The sequence below is a fragment of the Myxine glutinosa genome, chromosome 4, assembly GCF_964187855.1.
Source record: "Myxine glutinosa chromosome 4, kmMyxGlut1.1, whole genome shotgun sequence".
NCBI classification, from domain to species: Eukaryota; Metazoa; Chordata; class Myxini; order Myxiniformes; family Myxinidae; genus Myxine; species Myxine glutinosa.
The window spans coordinates 143,428,323-143,443,221 of NC_136264.1; the positions used below are offsets into that span (position 1 = coordinate 143,428,323).

The 14,899-nt window shown below is 48.5% G+C and overlaps 1 protein-coding gene across 4 annotated transcripts in view; it reads left to right on the plus strand.

Moving 5' to 3' along the window:
* Positions 1-4,169: 4,169 nt before the first annotated feature.
* LOC137425326 (lysine-specific demethylase 6A) overlaps positions 4,170-14,899 on the plus strand; it is a 286,024-nt gene continuing 275,294 nt past the window's right edge. For 2 of the 4 annotated variants that reach the window (XM_068113641.2, XM_078776554.1), the window contains exons 1-2: positions 10,706-10,772; positions 11,205-11,316. In XM_068113641.2, coding sequence (XP_067969742.1) covers positions 10,722-10,772; positions 11,205-11,316 — 163 coding nt within the window. In that variant the 5' untranslated portion in view covers positions 10,706-10,721. Of the gene's footprint in view, positions 4,859-10,705; positions 10,773-11,204; positions 11,317-14,899 lie in introns of those variants that run through there. The other 2 variants (XM_078776555.1, XR_010984098.2) reach the window with 2 other exon arrangements.

Here is a 14,899-nt window from a genome sequence, read left to right on the forward strand (position 1 = left end):
CTCCTCTTTTATCTCTTTCTTATCCTCTCTCCGTCGCTTTTTAATTTCGCTCACCCCCTCTTCCACTTCTTCTAATTTCTGCTTCACCTCCTTCATCTCCTCGTGCGCCCCTTTAAGTTCTTCCTCTAACTCCACTTTATTTTTTTCTATGTGCTCCCGCACCTCCCGCTCTTTAACCTCCATCACCTCTACCACTTTGTTCATTTTTTTCGTCAAGTCCTCATGTACCGTCTGACACTCTTTTTTAATTACCCCTACGTCCTTTTTCATCTCCTTCTGCGTCGATTTTAACCCCTCTATTACCGCTGTGTTCTTCTTTACCTGTTCCCCCAACTCCTTTTGTCCCACTGTCAGTTGTTCTACTCCCAGCGTCAACTCCTCTATACCCCCTTGCAATTTTACAGTCCCCTTTCTCACCTCCTTCTCCATGCGCTCCTTACAGTGCCTCACCTCCTCGCGCACTCCTCCGACCTCCTCACTCACTCCTCTTCTGATCTCTTCTCCCATCACTTGCATCTCCTGCCCAGATGCCACCCTCATCTGCTCCATTTCCTCCCTGTGAGCATCCAGTTTGGCTTCTACCCCCATTCTGACCCCCTCTATCTGCTGCCCCATTTGGTTAACTTCCCTTTCTGCTTGGTCCCTCATGTCCCTCAATTTGCCTTCCATACTGTTTTCTAACCCCTCTAACCCTTTTTGCATCCCTTCCATTTGATTCTCTTGAGCGGCCATTCTATTTTCTACCCCCATTAACCCATTTTTCACTTCTTTTATCCCGTTGTCTAACCCCTCAAAATTATTGTCTAACTTCCCAAATTTCTTGTCTAACTCCTCAAAATTATTGTCTAACTTCTCAATTTTCTTGTCTAACTCCTCAAAATTATTGTCTAACTTCTCACCGGTACCCCTCGCTTCGTCCCTCATTACCCCCATTTGGTTTCCCATTACCCCCATTTGGTTTTCCAATCGCTCACTATTCTTTTCCATAAGGGCCGTCATTTGTATAAAAAAAAGTTCCAATCTTCCCAGCGGCGCTACTTCGGTCGCGGGCACGGTGACCAGCGAGGCGCCTTTTTGCGCGCCTGAAGCATCGTGCGCGAGAGCGCCATTTTGTGCACCTGCTACCCCAGCTGTTTCGCTCTCCTCATGTCCCTCATGTCCTCAATTTGGTCCTGGACCGACCCTGCCTCACTCTCCCCTACCGGACCCCAGCCGTCTTGACCCGCCATAGCGCGACTTTCAAATTCGGTTTTTTATTTTATTTTCGTAAAACAAATTCAAATTTCGCCGTTATAATTTCGCGCGGGAAACGCGCTCCGAATCGATTCTACTTGTTACCAATTTGGGCCTAATAAATTTAGTCCCGGGTTCGAATTCCACTCCTCGACACCAATTGTTACAGACGTGGCTTGGATGTTATTTACCGAGCGGTTTTATGGTATGACCACGTCTGCACAAGTTACCCGATTGTGCCCGAACGTTGACTAGTCGCGCGATGCTGGCTCAATAAGAAAAAGAAGACACCCGGCTGGATTACAATAACACAATACGACACCAATGTTTCAATTCTCAAGACCTCCGGAGGAGATTATATTCGTACGGAAAGGTCAGATTACAGGGGCTAGAGGTATAATCACAGAAAGACAGGGCACTTAGACACACTCTTATATTAACCCCGGACAGACGACAGACAAACGGGACAACGGCTGACTCACACGGGGGTTGATGGCAGGAAAGCGGGTATCGATGGCTCCAGGTCCTCCTGGGCTCTCGGGGCAGGGTACAGTACGGTCCGGTCCGGTCCAAAGATGCGGGGAGGTATCGTCGCGCTGGGGGTGGCGGTGGCTTCTCTCTCCAAGCTGAGGCGCATCTTTCGTCACATCCGGCGCGGGGCCGCGTATATCCGGCGGGGAGTGACACGCCCTCGGCTCGTTAGCTCCGCCCCAGATGGAATCGGCACGTTGCTTCTCATTGGGTGCGTGGGGGGGTTACTGGCTCCGCCCCTGACGAGGAGCTGACAGCCAGCCCCTTCGGGGTAACGCCGTGGAGCGCATGGTCATGGCGGGTAACCGAGCCGGTGTGAGGACGCACACTCCCCGCCCCTCTGTTGTTGTAGTCGTAGTTGTAGTTGTAATTGTTGTTGTAGTTGTTGTTATTGTTGTTGTTTGGGGAAGAAGATGGGAGGAGGTATGGGAAAGGTCCTAAACTCACTACTGATGCCATATAATCACATTCTGGTGCAACGAAGAGTCATAATTAATGGAAACGAGGCCTTAACTGACATAGATTAAGAATAACTAGGAAGATGTCCGAAAGTTGTCTACGTGTGGTGCGGTGGACCTGGGCACGACATTTAATGGGGGAATAAGGGGAAGGTCGGCTCTACTGATTGTTATTTACATGCAATGGGACTAGGGAATGGGGGATTGGGGAAAGTTGGGGAGTATTGGAGAAAATAGGGGAATATTTACAAGCGGATATGGAGGCCAAATTCCATATTCGCAACAATATGTATATATATATATATATATATATATATGTATATATATATATATATATATATGTATATATATGTATATATATATATATATATATATGTATATATATATATATATATATATGTATATATATATATATATATATGTATATATATATGTATATATATATATATATATATATATATGTATATATATATATATATATATATGTATATATATATATATATATGTATATATATGTATATATATATATATATATATATATATATATGTATATATATATATATATATATATATATATATATATATATATATGTATATATATATATATATATATATATATATATATATATATGTATATATATATATATATATATATATATATGTATACGTATATATATATATGTATATATATATATATATATATATATATATATATATATATATATATACATATCAGGGTGGGTATGCAGTAATATGTATATACATACATACAGTAATATAACATGTGTGCGTCCTAATTAATCCATGTGTGCCAAACATGTGATGAATGTAGTCATGGATTTCCCATTCAGGTACTGAACTTCCCAGTGCTGTACACTCGATTCTTCCAAATGGGGTATGACGTAAACGTATTTTTTTATGTAATTAAAGTTGATTGATATTGGTTGAACAATAAAACGGGGCTTTGTCTTTGTCGTGCGTGATCGGGTCTGTCAGTGCTCTTTGCCTCACTCACGCTCAGCATGTAAAGGTTGATCACCTGATCCTGATCGAGCCGTTAAATCGCCGTCCTGGCAGCCAACTGTCCGCCTAATCTCGCTATCGACCACGTGATGAGGAGGCATGTCCGCTCAGACATCTTTGACGGTTTCCATGGAGCGTGGTGGGTCCATCGGTCCTCGTGGGAGTGATGGTAATCGGCTGCTACGTGACGGTTTTTCGTCATACAAAACGGACATAAAACAGGACACCATTCTCTGGTTACTAAAACAAAGTTAGAAAAAATGTAAGCAAGTTTAAAAAGGGAGAGAGGGGAGGGGAGCGAAGAATGAACTTGAAGGGAAGAGAGAAGTGAACGACTATATAGTATATGTGAAGTGGAGGTGGAGGTGGAGGTGGAGGGAAGCGGGGGAGGGGGCAGGGGTGAAGATAGGGGGGGGGGGTATGAAAGAAAAAAATTAAATAAATTCAGTGGACTGACGGAGAGAAGGGACGAGGGAGGGAGGAGGGGGTGATGAGAGCGAGGACGGGCAGTGCAGAGGAGGTGAAGAGGATGAGAATGAGGAAGAGAGGATGGGGGAGGGGTTGTGGAAGAAGGGACCAGAGGCGATGGATGGATGTGAGAGAGAGAACGATGGGGGGAGGGGAATGAGAGTGGAGGGGGAGGGAGGAAAAGGAGGAATTAAGTGAAGACCGGGTGGGGGGCGAATGAGAGAAGGACGGTAGGGAATGAAACAGATTTTGAGAATGAATACGTGGGACGAATGAGAGCAAGACTTGGGTGGGCGATGAGAGAGGGAATGAGAGCGGAACGGGGAGGATTGAGAGAAGGAATGAGGGGCGAATGGGGGTGGGGGTAATGAAAGAGGAATTGAGAATGAACCCGGCCGGGCGAATGAGCGAAAGAATGAGGGCTGTACGTGTGGGGGAATGAAGCGAAATCGAGAATGAGGACGAGAGCGAATGAGAGCAGGACGGGAGGGAATGAAATGAGTGAGTCGTGGAGACTGGAGTGGAAGGAAATGATGGAAGAACAGAAAAAAGCGAAAACGAAGAGGAATTGAGACGAAGTAGGAATCCTCACACAAGGAGGAAGAATAGGAAGAGAGATAAAGATAATAGAATAGTCGTTCGGAGTGTCAGGAGAATAATACAGGCTGGGTGAGCCAGAGGGGGGAGACCCGGGAGCGGGGGGTTAAAGGGGTTAGAGGACGAAGGAGAAAAAGAAAAGAAGAGAGAAAAATAAAGATGTGATTGAGAAAAAGAAACAAAAGGGGAAAGTGGCGTGGAGAAATAAAAAATTAATAATAGAGGAACAGAGTTGGTTCGTCCGCAGTCCGAGGCCCCATGGCGGCGAGTCCAGCGACTGGTGACAGGGCCAGATCCGGGATTCCGACTCTCGGGCCGGCCGCTGGCCCGGATAACGACGTCTCTCCATTGCCTCCGGAGGAGTCCGGGATCGGTGCTGGCAGGCTCCCGACTCTGGAGCCTCCTTCTAGGCCGCAGGAGGCTGCCGAGAGCGCCGCGCCTCCCGGCGAGCAGAACATGGCGCTGGCGGTTGGGCCGCTGTCCGCCCGAGAGAGAGAGATCCTCGCCGGCATGGACAGGTGTGGGACACCTTGTTTGTACACACACTTGTACGTGTCGTATGCCGCGCTTGTTTTGTTACTGCCTTTTGTTTATGTCGTGTCTCCTCTCTACCCAGCTCTCTCACTCTCTCGTTCTCTATCCCTGTCTCTGGTTACCTCTCTGTTGGAGAGACATGCAACCTGGCTCGGACAAACAGACATGCACATGGACAGACAAATGCAGCTCGTTAAAAATAGGGTTTTATAATAAACCCCGAGATTGCTTTATGTTTGTTGCTGTTTGTGTCTGCCCTGTGTCTATGTGCACGTGTTGTACTTGTCTCGATGTCCGTATCTCCTCGTCCCATGAGCTCTGCTTTTTAGAGCTTATTGGACGAGGTATTGACGACGTGATGGGGATAACTTCGTCCGGGGATACATGGCATTTGCAAAGCTGTTTGCATCCCTTGGTGTTGTGCTTTGGATGTTTCTGTATGGGTCGGTCCTGTTTATGTTTTTGTCGTGCTGGTTCTGTCTAATTGCTAATGCTGAGTGTGAGGGATGTCTGATGGTGATAGTTGGATGCTTGTGATTATCCTTAATAACAATCAGCGAATGATGCTGAAAACGTGTACGCACAATCGCACGCACAATCGCACGCACTCTCATACGCACTCACACACACTCACACGCACAACGCACGTGCAATCACACGCACTCTCATACGCACTCACACGCACTCACACGCACAATCGCACACACAATCACACGCGCTCACACGCACAATCACACGCACTCACACGCACAATCACACGCACTCACACGCACAATCACACGCACTCACACGCACAAACGCATGCACTCACATACACACTCACACGCACAACGCACGTGCAATCACACGCACTCACACGCACACTCACATGCACTCACACGCACAATCACATGCACTCACACGCACAATCACATGCACTCACACGCACAATCACACGTACAATCACATGCACTCGCACACAATCGCACGCGCAGTCACACGCACTCCCACGCACAATCGCACGCACTCACATGCACAATCACATGCACTCACACGCACAATCGCACACACTCACATACCCACTCACACGCACTCACACGCACAACGCACGTGCAATCACACGCACTCACACGCACAATCACATGCACTCACACGCACAATCACAGGTACAATCACATGCACTCACACACACAATCGCACGCGCAATCACACGCACTCACACGCACAATCGCACGCACTAACATGCACAATCGCACACACTCACACACACAATCACGCGCACAATCGCACGCATCCACATGCACATGCACAGTCGCACGAGCAAAAGCGCACGCACTCGCACACGCACAATCACACGCACTCACACGCACAATCACATGCACAATCGCTCGCATTCACACGCACAATCGCACGCACAATCGCTCGCACTCACACGCACTCACGCACAATCACACGCACCCACATGCGCAATCGCACATGCACTCACACGCACAATCACACGTACAATCACATGCACTCACACACACAATCGCACGCGCAATCACACGCCCTCACATGCACAATCGCACACACTAACATGCACAATCGCGCACACTCACACACCCAATCACGCGCACAATCGCATGCACAATCGCACGCATCCACATGCACATGCACAGTCGCACGAGCAATAGCGCACGCGCTCACACACACACAATCACACGCACTCACATGCACAATCATGCACAATCACATGCACAATCGCTCGCATTCACACGCACTCACGCACAATCACACGCACCCACTTGCACAATCGCACGCGCAATCACACGCACTCATACGCACAATCGCATGCACTCACATGCACAATCACACACACTCACACACACAATCATGTGCACAATCATGCGCACAATCGCATGCGCAATCGCACACATCCGCAAGCACAATCGCACGCACAGTCGCACGCGCTCCCATGCACTCACACGCACTCACATGCACTCACACGCACTCGCACGCACTCATGCACAATCGCACACACTCACATATGCAATCACACACACTCGCACACAATCACACGCTCTCACACTCACTCACACGCACAATCACACGCACAATCACATGCACTCACATGCACTCACACGCACAATCGTACGCACAATCGCTTGCACTCACACGCACAATCGCACACACTCACATGCACAATCGCACACACTCACATGCACAATCGCACACACTCGCACACAATCACGCGCACAATCGCATGCACAATCGCATGCACAATCGCATGCACAATCGCATGCGCAATCGCACACATCCACATGCACAGTTGCACGAGTAATAGCACGCGCAATTGCACGCACTTCCATGCACTCCCATGCACTCCCATGCACTCCCACGCATTCCTACACACTCCCACGCACTCCCACGTACTCCCACGTACTCCCACGCACTCCCACGCACAATCGCATGCACGCACTCGCATACGCACCCGCACACGCACAATCGCATGCACTCACACGCACAATCGCACGCACTCACATGCACAATCACACACACTCACACACACAATCACGCGCACAATCACGCGCACAATCACGCGCACAATCACGCGCACAATCACGCGCACAATCACGCGCACAATCACGTGCACAATCGCATGCGCAATCGCACACTTCCACATGCACGGTCCCATGAGCAATAGCACTCGCACACGCGCAATCACTCACACGCACAATCACTCACACGCACTCACACGCACTCACACGCACAATCGCTCGCACTCACATACACAATCGCACACACTCACACGCGCAAGCACACGTACACACACACACACACACACACACACACACCATTGTGCTGCCCCACTGCCCTCCCTCACAATCACCGACTGCTGCCAGATATCACCCTCACCCTACCCCCCTCCACCCAAATCACCGTCTGCAGCCAGGAGATACCATCCCCCAAATCACTGTCTGCTGCCCAGACCCCTCTCCAAAATCACCGTGCGCTGCCCACACCCCTTTCCTTAACTGTCTGCTGCACACACCCTCTCTCTATCACCCTGCACTGCCCACACCCCTCCCCATCACCGTGCGCTGTCCACACCCCCCTCCATCACTGTGCACGGCCCATACCCTCTCTCCATCACCGTGCATTGTCCACACCCACCTCCATCACCGTGCGCTGCCCACACCTCCCTCCATCACGGTGAGCTGCCCACCCCCCCCTCCATCACCGTGCGCTGCCCACACCCCTTTCCTTAACTGTCTGCTGCCCACACCCTCTCTCTATCACCCTGCACTGCCCACGCCCCCCTCCATCACCGTGTGCTGCCCACGCCCCCCTCCATCACCGTGCGCTGCCCACGCCCCCCTCCATCACGGTGAGCTGCCCACACCCCCCCCTCAATCACGGTGCGCTGCCCACACCTCCCCTCCCTCACGGTGCGCTGCCCACACCTCCCCTCCCTCACGGTGTGCTGCCCACACCCCCCCTCCCTCACGGTGCGCTGCCCACACCCCTCCTCCATCACCGTGAGCTTCCCACACCCCCCCTCCATCACGGTGAGCTGCCCACCCCCCCCTCCATCACGGTGCGCTGCCCACACCCGCCCCCCCTCCATCACAGTGCGCTGCCCACACCCTCCTCCATCACATTGCACTGCCCACACCCCCCTCCATCACAGTGCGCGTCCCACACCCCCCTCCATCACAGTGTGCTGCCCACCCCCCACTCCATCACTTTGCGCTGCCCACACGCCCCCCTCTATCACAGTGTGCTGCCCCCCACCCCCCACTCCATCACCGTATGCTGCTCACACCTACAGTCAGGGCCGAGCTCCGCTCCACTCCCAGGACACAGGCAGAGGCCGAGCTTCATCCCGCGCCTGGGATGCGGGCAGTGGCTGAGTTTCACCTTGCCCCTGGAATGCTGGTAGTGTCTGCGCTTTGCCCCGAGAAGCAAGCAGGGGCCAAGCTTTGCCCCACGCCCGGGATGTGCGCAGCAACCGAGCTTTGCCCCGTCTGGGATGTGCGAAGCAACTGAGCTTCGCCCCGCCTGGGACGTGCTTTGCCCCATGTCAAGGGTGTGTGCAGGACCATGCTTTGCCTACGCCCGGTACACGGGCAGCAGCCGAGCTGTACCCAGTATGCAGGCAGTGGCTGGGCTTCACCCTGTGCCCGGGACGCTGGCAGGGGCCAAGCTTTGCTCCGTGCCCGGGATGCTGGCAGGGGCCAAGCTTTGCTCCATGCCCGGTACGCCAGCAGAAGCTGAGCTTCTCCCCGCGCCCGGAACGCGGGCAGGGGCCGAGCTTCGCCCCGTGGCCGGGGCCAGGCTTTGCCCCGGGATAGGGGCTCTTTGCTCTTTGGCACTCTTTGCCCTCGCCAGAGACATGGGCGGGGATGGTTTTGGGCTTCGCCCAACACCCAGGATGCCGACAGCAGCCGAGCTTCGCCCGGAAGGTGGGCAGGGGCCGTGTTTTGCCCCGCGCCCGGGATGCGGGCAGTGGCCGTGCTTTGCTTTGCTCTGCGCCCAGGGTGGCGGCCGGGGCCGCACTTTGCCCCATGCTTGGTATGCGGGCAGGGGCTGCTCCCTGTCCCGTGCCCAGGACACGTGCAGGGGCTGCTCCCTCTCCTGCGCCAGGGACCACACACTGCCGCCCGCGTGCCCAGGATGTGGGCATGGGCTGCTCTCTGCCCCGTGCCCGGGATGCGGGTAGGGGCCGCTCCCTGTCCCGCTCCAGGTGTTGCGCCCTGCCCCGCGCCCTCCCAGGGGTCAAGCCACTGGCGCAGTTTCACTTCCACTTTAGTTCCGGTGTTGAGCAGGACTTGGTTCGGGGCATGGCGTTGGGCCAGCGGTGCGGGTCCTGGTTTCGGGATTGCTTTGAGCCAGCAGTGCGGGCCCAGGTTATGGCGTTGCTTTGTGTCAGCGGTGCAGGTCCCTGTTCCAGAATGGCATTGCACCAGCGACGCGGCCCCTGTTCTGGCATTACATTGCGCCAGCTGCCCCGGTTCCTGCGTTGTATTGCAGAAGGCGGGTGGGCTCATTTTCATTTTCCGGCGTTGAGCAGGCAGGGACGTTTCCAGGTTATTGCGTCCAAGGTTGCACATTCAGAACTGTACTGTTCTAGCTGTCTTACCCCGCCTTGTGTATTCTTGCGTTTTTAAAGAAGTTAATAATACTCTATGATTTTTGAAATAATATTTCTCTTTGGGATTTATAGTTACTAATTGGGTCCTATTTAAATGGTGTAACATGGCATTGGGTTGGTCTATCAATTTGAAATCGAGAGGAATATATTTGTTGTAACTGTTGGGTAGACATTTTATATACACACTCTGTATTTCTTTGTTGCAAAATAGAAATTGCATATATTCACTTTCCTTTATTTCGTTTTATCATCGTCTTTTACTTTTACCTCTTTCACCGAAGGTGGAGGTGTATGGAGGTTATGTTTTCACTCCTGCTTGTTTGTCTGTCTGTCTCTTTGTTTGTGAGCAGCATATCTTAAAATGTTGATGTATTCAGACAAAATTTGGTGGACAGGTTGGTCGTGTGACAAGGAAGAATTGTCTCGATTTTGGGGAAAATCCGGATCCGGGAACGAAAATTTTAAAAACATTAAAAAAAAACTCTTGGATCCAAAAATTATGTATGGCATGATATTTCACAAACTGTTGGGGACAGTTTATGACAACTCGGTGGATGAGTTTGTTACGTGGCAAGAACAAGCCGATTACATTTACGTTCAGGTCCGAATCCAGATCTGGCCTATCGGTGGGATACGAAACGTAAACTGTTCAGCCTGGCGGAGGTATGTGCTCTGCCGAGTGCCGTTCTAGTTTGTACATGTTTTTCTCTTTCTTTCTTTTTTTTCTCTCACCTTTTTCAACATGCAGTTGTCGGTTTGGCTTTATGAAAGGGAGTGGAGAAGAGATGGCAGCAAAAAGAGCCCTACTCATCAAGGTGGGAATTGTCATTTGGTTTTTGCCTCATGTAAGGTTATTACCAAATTAATCTTTGCCTCCTAGATGTCCCCTTGCGGCATTTATGTATTTGTTTTTATCTATATATTTATTCACTCATTCATGAATTTACTCCTCCATTCGTTAATTTACTCAATTGCTCATTGATTCATTCATTTATTATTGTATTCGTTTGTTCCTGTATTCATTTATTAATATCGTAATTCATTCACATATCGGTCTTCATCTCTTGATTTCATTTTTATGCTTACACATTTTGCATTCCCCCTCTCTCCTTCTCGCCCTTCAATTTGTCTTTGATCTTTGAGATCCAATTGCTACATTTTCATTTATTTGTAGAGATATGTTCAAAATCGTGTAAGTTAACCCTGGTTGTGTGAATGTGCTTCTTATATATTTAAAACCCTCCAAGCAGGCAGTCAGACACTACGATGCTTTGGTTCGAAGAGGAGAGGGTAGAGTTGATGAAGAGATATACTGCAAGTTAGGCCATCTACACCTTCTTCTGGAAGATTTTCCAAAAGGTACTTTTGCAGTCCTTCCATTTTTCAAAGTTTGTTTATTTTCATCAAAACCTACTTTTGTACCCTCCTCCGTGAGAGGTTGCCTGCCCCACTGTTTTCACAATGGTACTCGACTGTAGCTTCCACTGCCCATTTTTTGAGCTGTTGCTTTTCTTTTCTTCCCCATCTCATCGTCATCGCCATCGTCATTCGGATGCAGCACGTGGTTATGGGTTTTTCATCTGTTCTCCCATGGGTGTAGCAATGGCATTGATTCAGTGCCGCTTGTAGGTTAGAGCAGGAATTTCGAATTTTGTCAGGGTGCTGGTGATAGCTCCCCCGCCCTACAAATGACTATATTCACCTTCTGTATGTGCTCTCCGTATTTTTTGAATGTTGCTGCTTCTTTCCTTTGCTCTTTTTTCCAATCCACTTTCACTTCTACCAGCTGGGCCTACCATCATCTGGCCTGCCATCATCGCTCACCATCGCCCACATTGCCCTCTCACCCATGAGCAATACCTGTTGCGTCATCGCATCAATGGGTGTGCCTGTGCCATAAGATGGGATGTTCAGATACCACAATGTCTTCTGTTAAGAGGCACAGGGGATTGTTGGCAGCACCACCCCTAGCACGATTCTTGCCAGCATACTAGAAAATGATGCAAACCTGCAGCCATGTGCTGCACAGGAATTCATAATTGATCCTCCTCTTCCTCCAACAGTATCGTTGCTTTCTTCTTTTCTTTTTTTTGGAGATGTCCTGGCTAGAAAACTGGAGGACAAAGATTTTTGAAGGCCAACATTTAACCAACAATAGGGAAGCAGAACAGCAATCCGACAAACAACAACACCAATCATTTATAAACCTGTAGGTTGACAAAGACTCGGTGGCTTAATAGTTCGAGCATTCGCTCTGAGTCTTGGGGGGTCAGTGGTTCAAATCATACCAAAGACTTTTAAAATGGTGCGTGCTGTTTCTTTTGTTGACATGCAGCATTTAAAAGGATGGGTCAGGAGGATTGTGGGAGTGAAGGGGGGTGGATAGAGGGAGGATGGATGAACTGAAGGATAAGATTGGTGTGCAGATGACCTTGATGGGGAGATTGGTAAAAAGCCAGCTGAAGTGGGCTGGACATTTGGTGTGGATGGAGTAATAAAGAATGACAAAGAGAGCGGATAAGTTAAGGGAGCAAGGTAGGAGAAAAAGAGGTAGTCGGCGATTGAGATGGGAAGATTGTGGAAAAGGGATATCAGTAAGGTGGGGGTGGTTGGAGAGTGTTGAGAATTGGCTGCGGACAGAGGGGAGTGGAGGAGTATCGTGGTCAAGGCAGGGCAGAAGCTTGGTACTGTTGGACTTCACCCCTTATCGAGGGAAGAGAAAAAGATGAAGAAGAGCTTGGAAAGCAATCGTTTGATCGGCCAAATCGCGTCCTCCTGCATTGAAGTTTTTTGTCGGGAACATGTATGATTATATTATATTTTAAAGAGAGCAGGGTTGGTGAGAATATAACCAGATCGATAGTCTAACAATAGCCGGGCTTCTTTGATACTTTAGTTGAAGAGGATAGTATAACCTGGGTGGGGATACCAATTAACAGTTAGCAAATAATGCAAGTGTTGAATTTTTTTGACTTCAGGCATGGACAGCCAGTTCATGAATGACTTGGGTGAGAAAAATGGCGAATGACAAATGATGAACCAATAAATTCCACATTCCTGTGGAATGGAGGAATCTAAGTGACAATAAATTCCAAAGGATAATGGTTGAGAGACCAAACTTGGTAAAAGTTTATATTATGATGAAAATGTGAACTGATTCGATTTATGCACCAAAGGTCAGCGGTCATATCAGATAAAAATGTGATACTTGAGAACAGCTGAAGGGATTTGAATCAAACTTGGTACAAGTACAGAGTGGCCACAAAGTCCCTATGCACACAGTTAGAATTTAGTTAGAATTTATCTGTATGCTCCCCTCCATTCTCTGCACAAACTTGAATTTTTCTCCATGTTCTTCTGGACATCTTCCATGTTGAGGGTTGGAGGTCATAAAAGCAGCCCCTGACAGTTGTTTTGAGGTCTTCAACTGTTGTTAGGCAGAGATGAGAAATTTCCTCTTTCACAATGCCCCAAAGCGAGTTGTCACATGTTATTAAGTCCGGATTTTGAGGAGGCCACACTATCTCAGATCCACGTCCAATCCATCGTCCACTGAATTTGTCGTTGAGATATTCTCTAACTGCGAGAGCATAATGTGCTGGTGCACCATCTTGTTGCAGGATAGCTGTTGCCTCAAGACCTCTCTCTCTCTCATGCTGTTGTGGAACAAACCTCGTCTGAAGCATGTTCAAATAAGCAGTGTGATTGACACTTGTATCGAAAAAATATGGCCCTATCAAGTGATCTTCCGAAATTGCTGCCCACATCATGACATGAGGAGGATGCTGTTCAATTTCCTCATTAAAAAGAGGATTTGCTTTGCACCAAAAATAAACATTCCTGGATCGATTGCTGAGGTAAATAGCACATTCATCCGGAGAAGAAAAAAAAACGCTTAGTCTTGATTTAATGGTGGGGAATCGCTGCAGAAAAGCCTTGCTCTAAATGGAGTCAAATGAAGGACACTCCCTTTTGAAAAAGCCTTCTTCTCCCATGCCCGCATCGTGTTGGGCATAGGAGCTGCCTTTCGAACCTTTGCGAAAATCTTGTCCTTGTCTTCAAAACTTGCTCCTTCTCGCATGCGGTCATGAACCCAAACACAAGTAATCAGTGTCTCTTCTATCGTGTACTCACTGGTGTCTGTCATGCTGAAGCCGTATCTGGAAAACAAATGAAACAAACAAGACGATGTCATGCAGAGCACGATACTTGCAAAACCCACCTCCCCCCCCCCCCCCCCCCACCAAAAAAGGATGCCATTGATAGAGCAAATTGTCCATTTCATCAAGATTAAAATTGACGATCTTGATGAAAGCATCGGTCAATAGGATGAAAAGTGACGATTTTTCAAATGAAAATGGATGATTTTAGACGTTTCACCTTGAGTTGACCTTTGACCTTTTAACCTCAAAAATAGTTGGTTTCCCAATTCTGTGAGGCACTATACAAAGGCTGTAAATTTTTCAAATCAATCAGATGAAAATTGATGGTTTTTCAGATGAAAATTGATGATTTTGGAAGTTTTACATAGATAGAGTTGACCTTTGACCTTTTGACCTCAAAAATAGTTGGTTTCCATATTTAGTGACAATATGCAAATGCTGTTCTATTTTCAAGTCAATCGGATGAAAATTGACAGGTTTTTTCAGATAAAAATTGATGATTTTGGAGGTTTGACCTTGAGTTGACCTTTGATATTTTGACCTCAAAAATAGTTGGTTTCCCAAATCAGCGAGGAACTATGCAAATGCTGTTCAATTTTCAAGTCATTTGGAGGAAAATTGATGGTTTTCAGTTGAATATTGATTTTGGAATTTTGACCTCCAGATGACCTTTGACCTTTGACCTCAAAATCAATAGGCTTCTCAATTTGGACGACCTCTACAACTTGGTGAAGTTTCATGTCGATTGGTTTAGAAATGTGACCTGTAGGCCGGTGTCC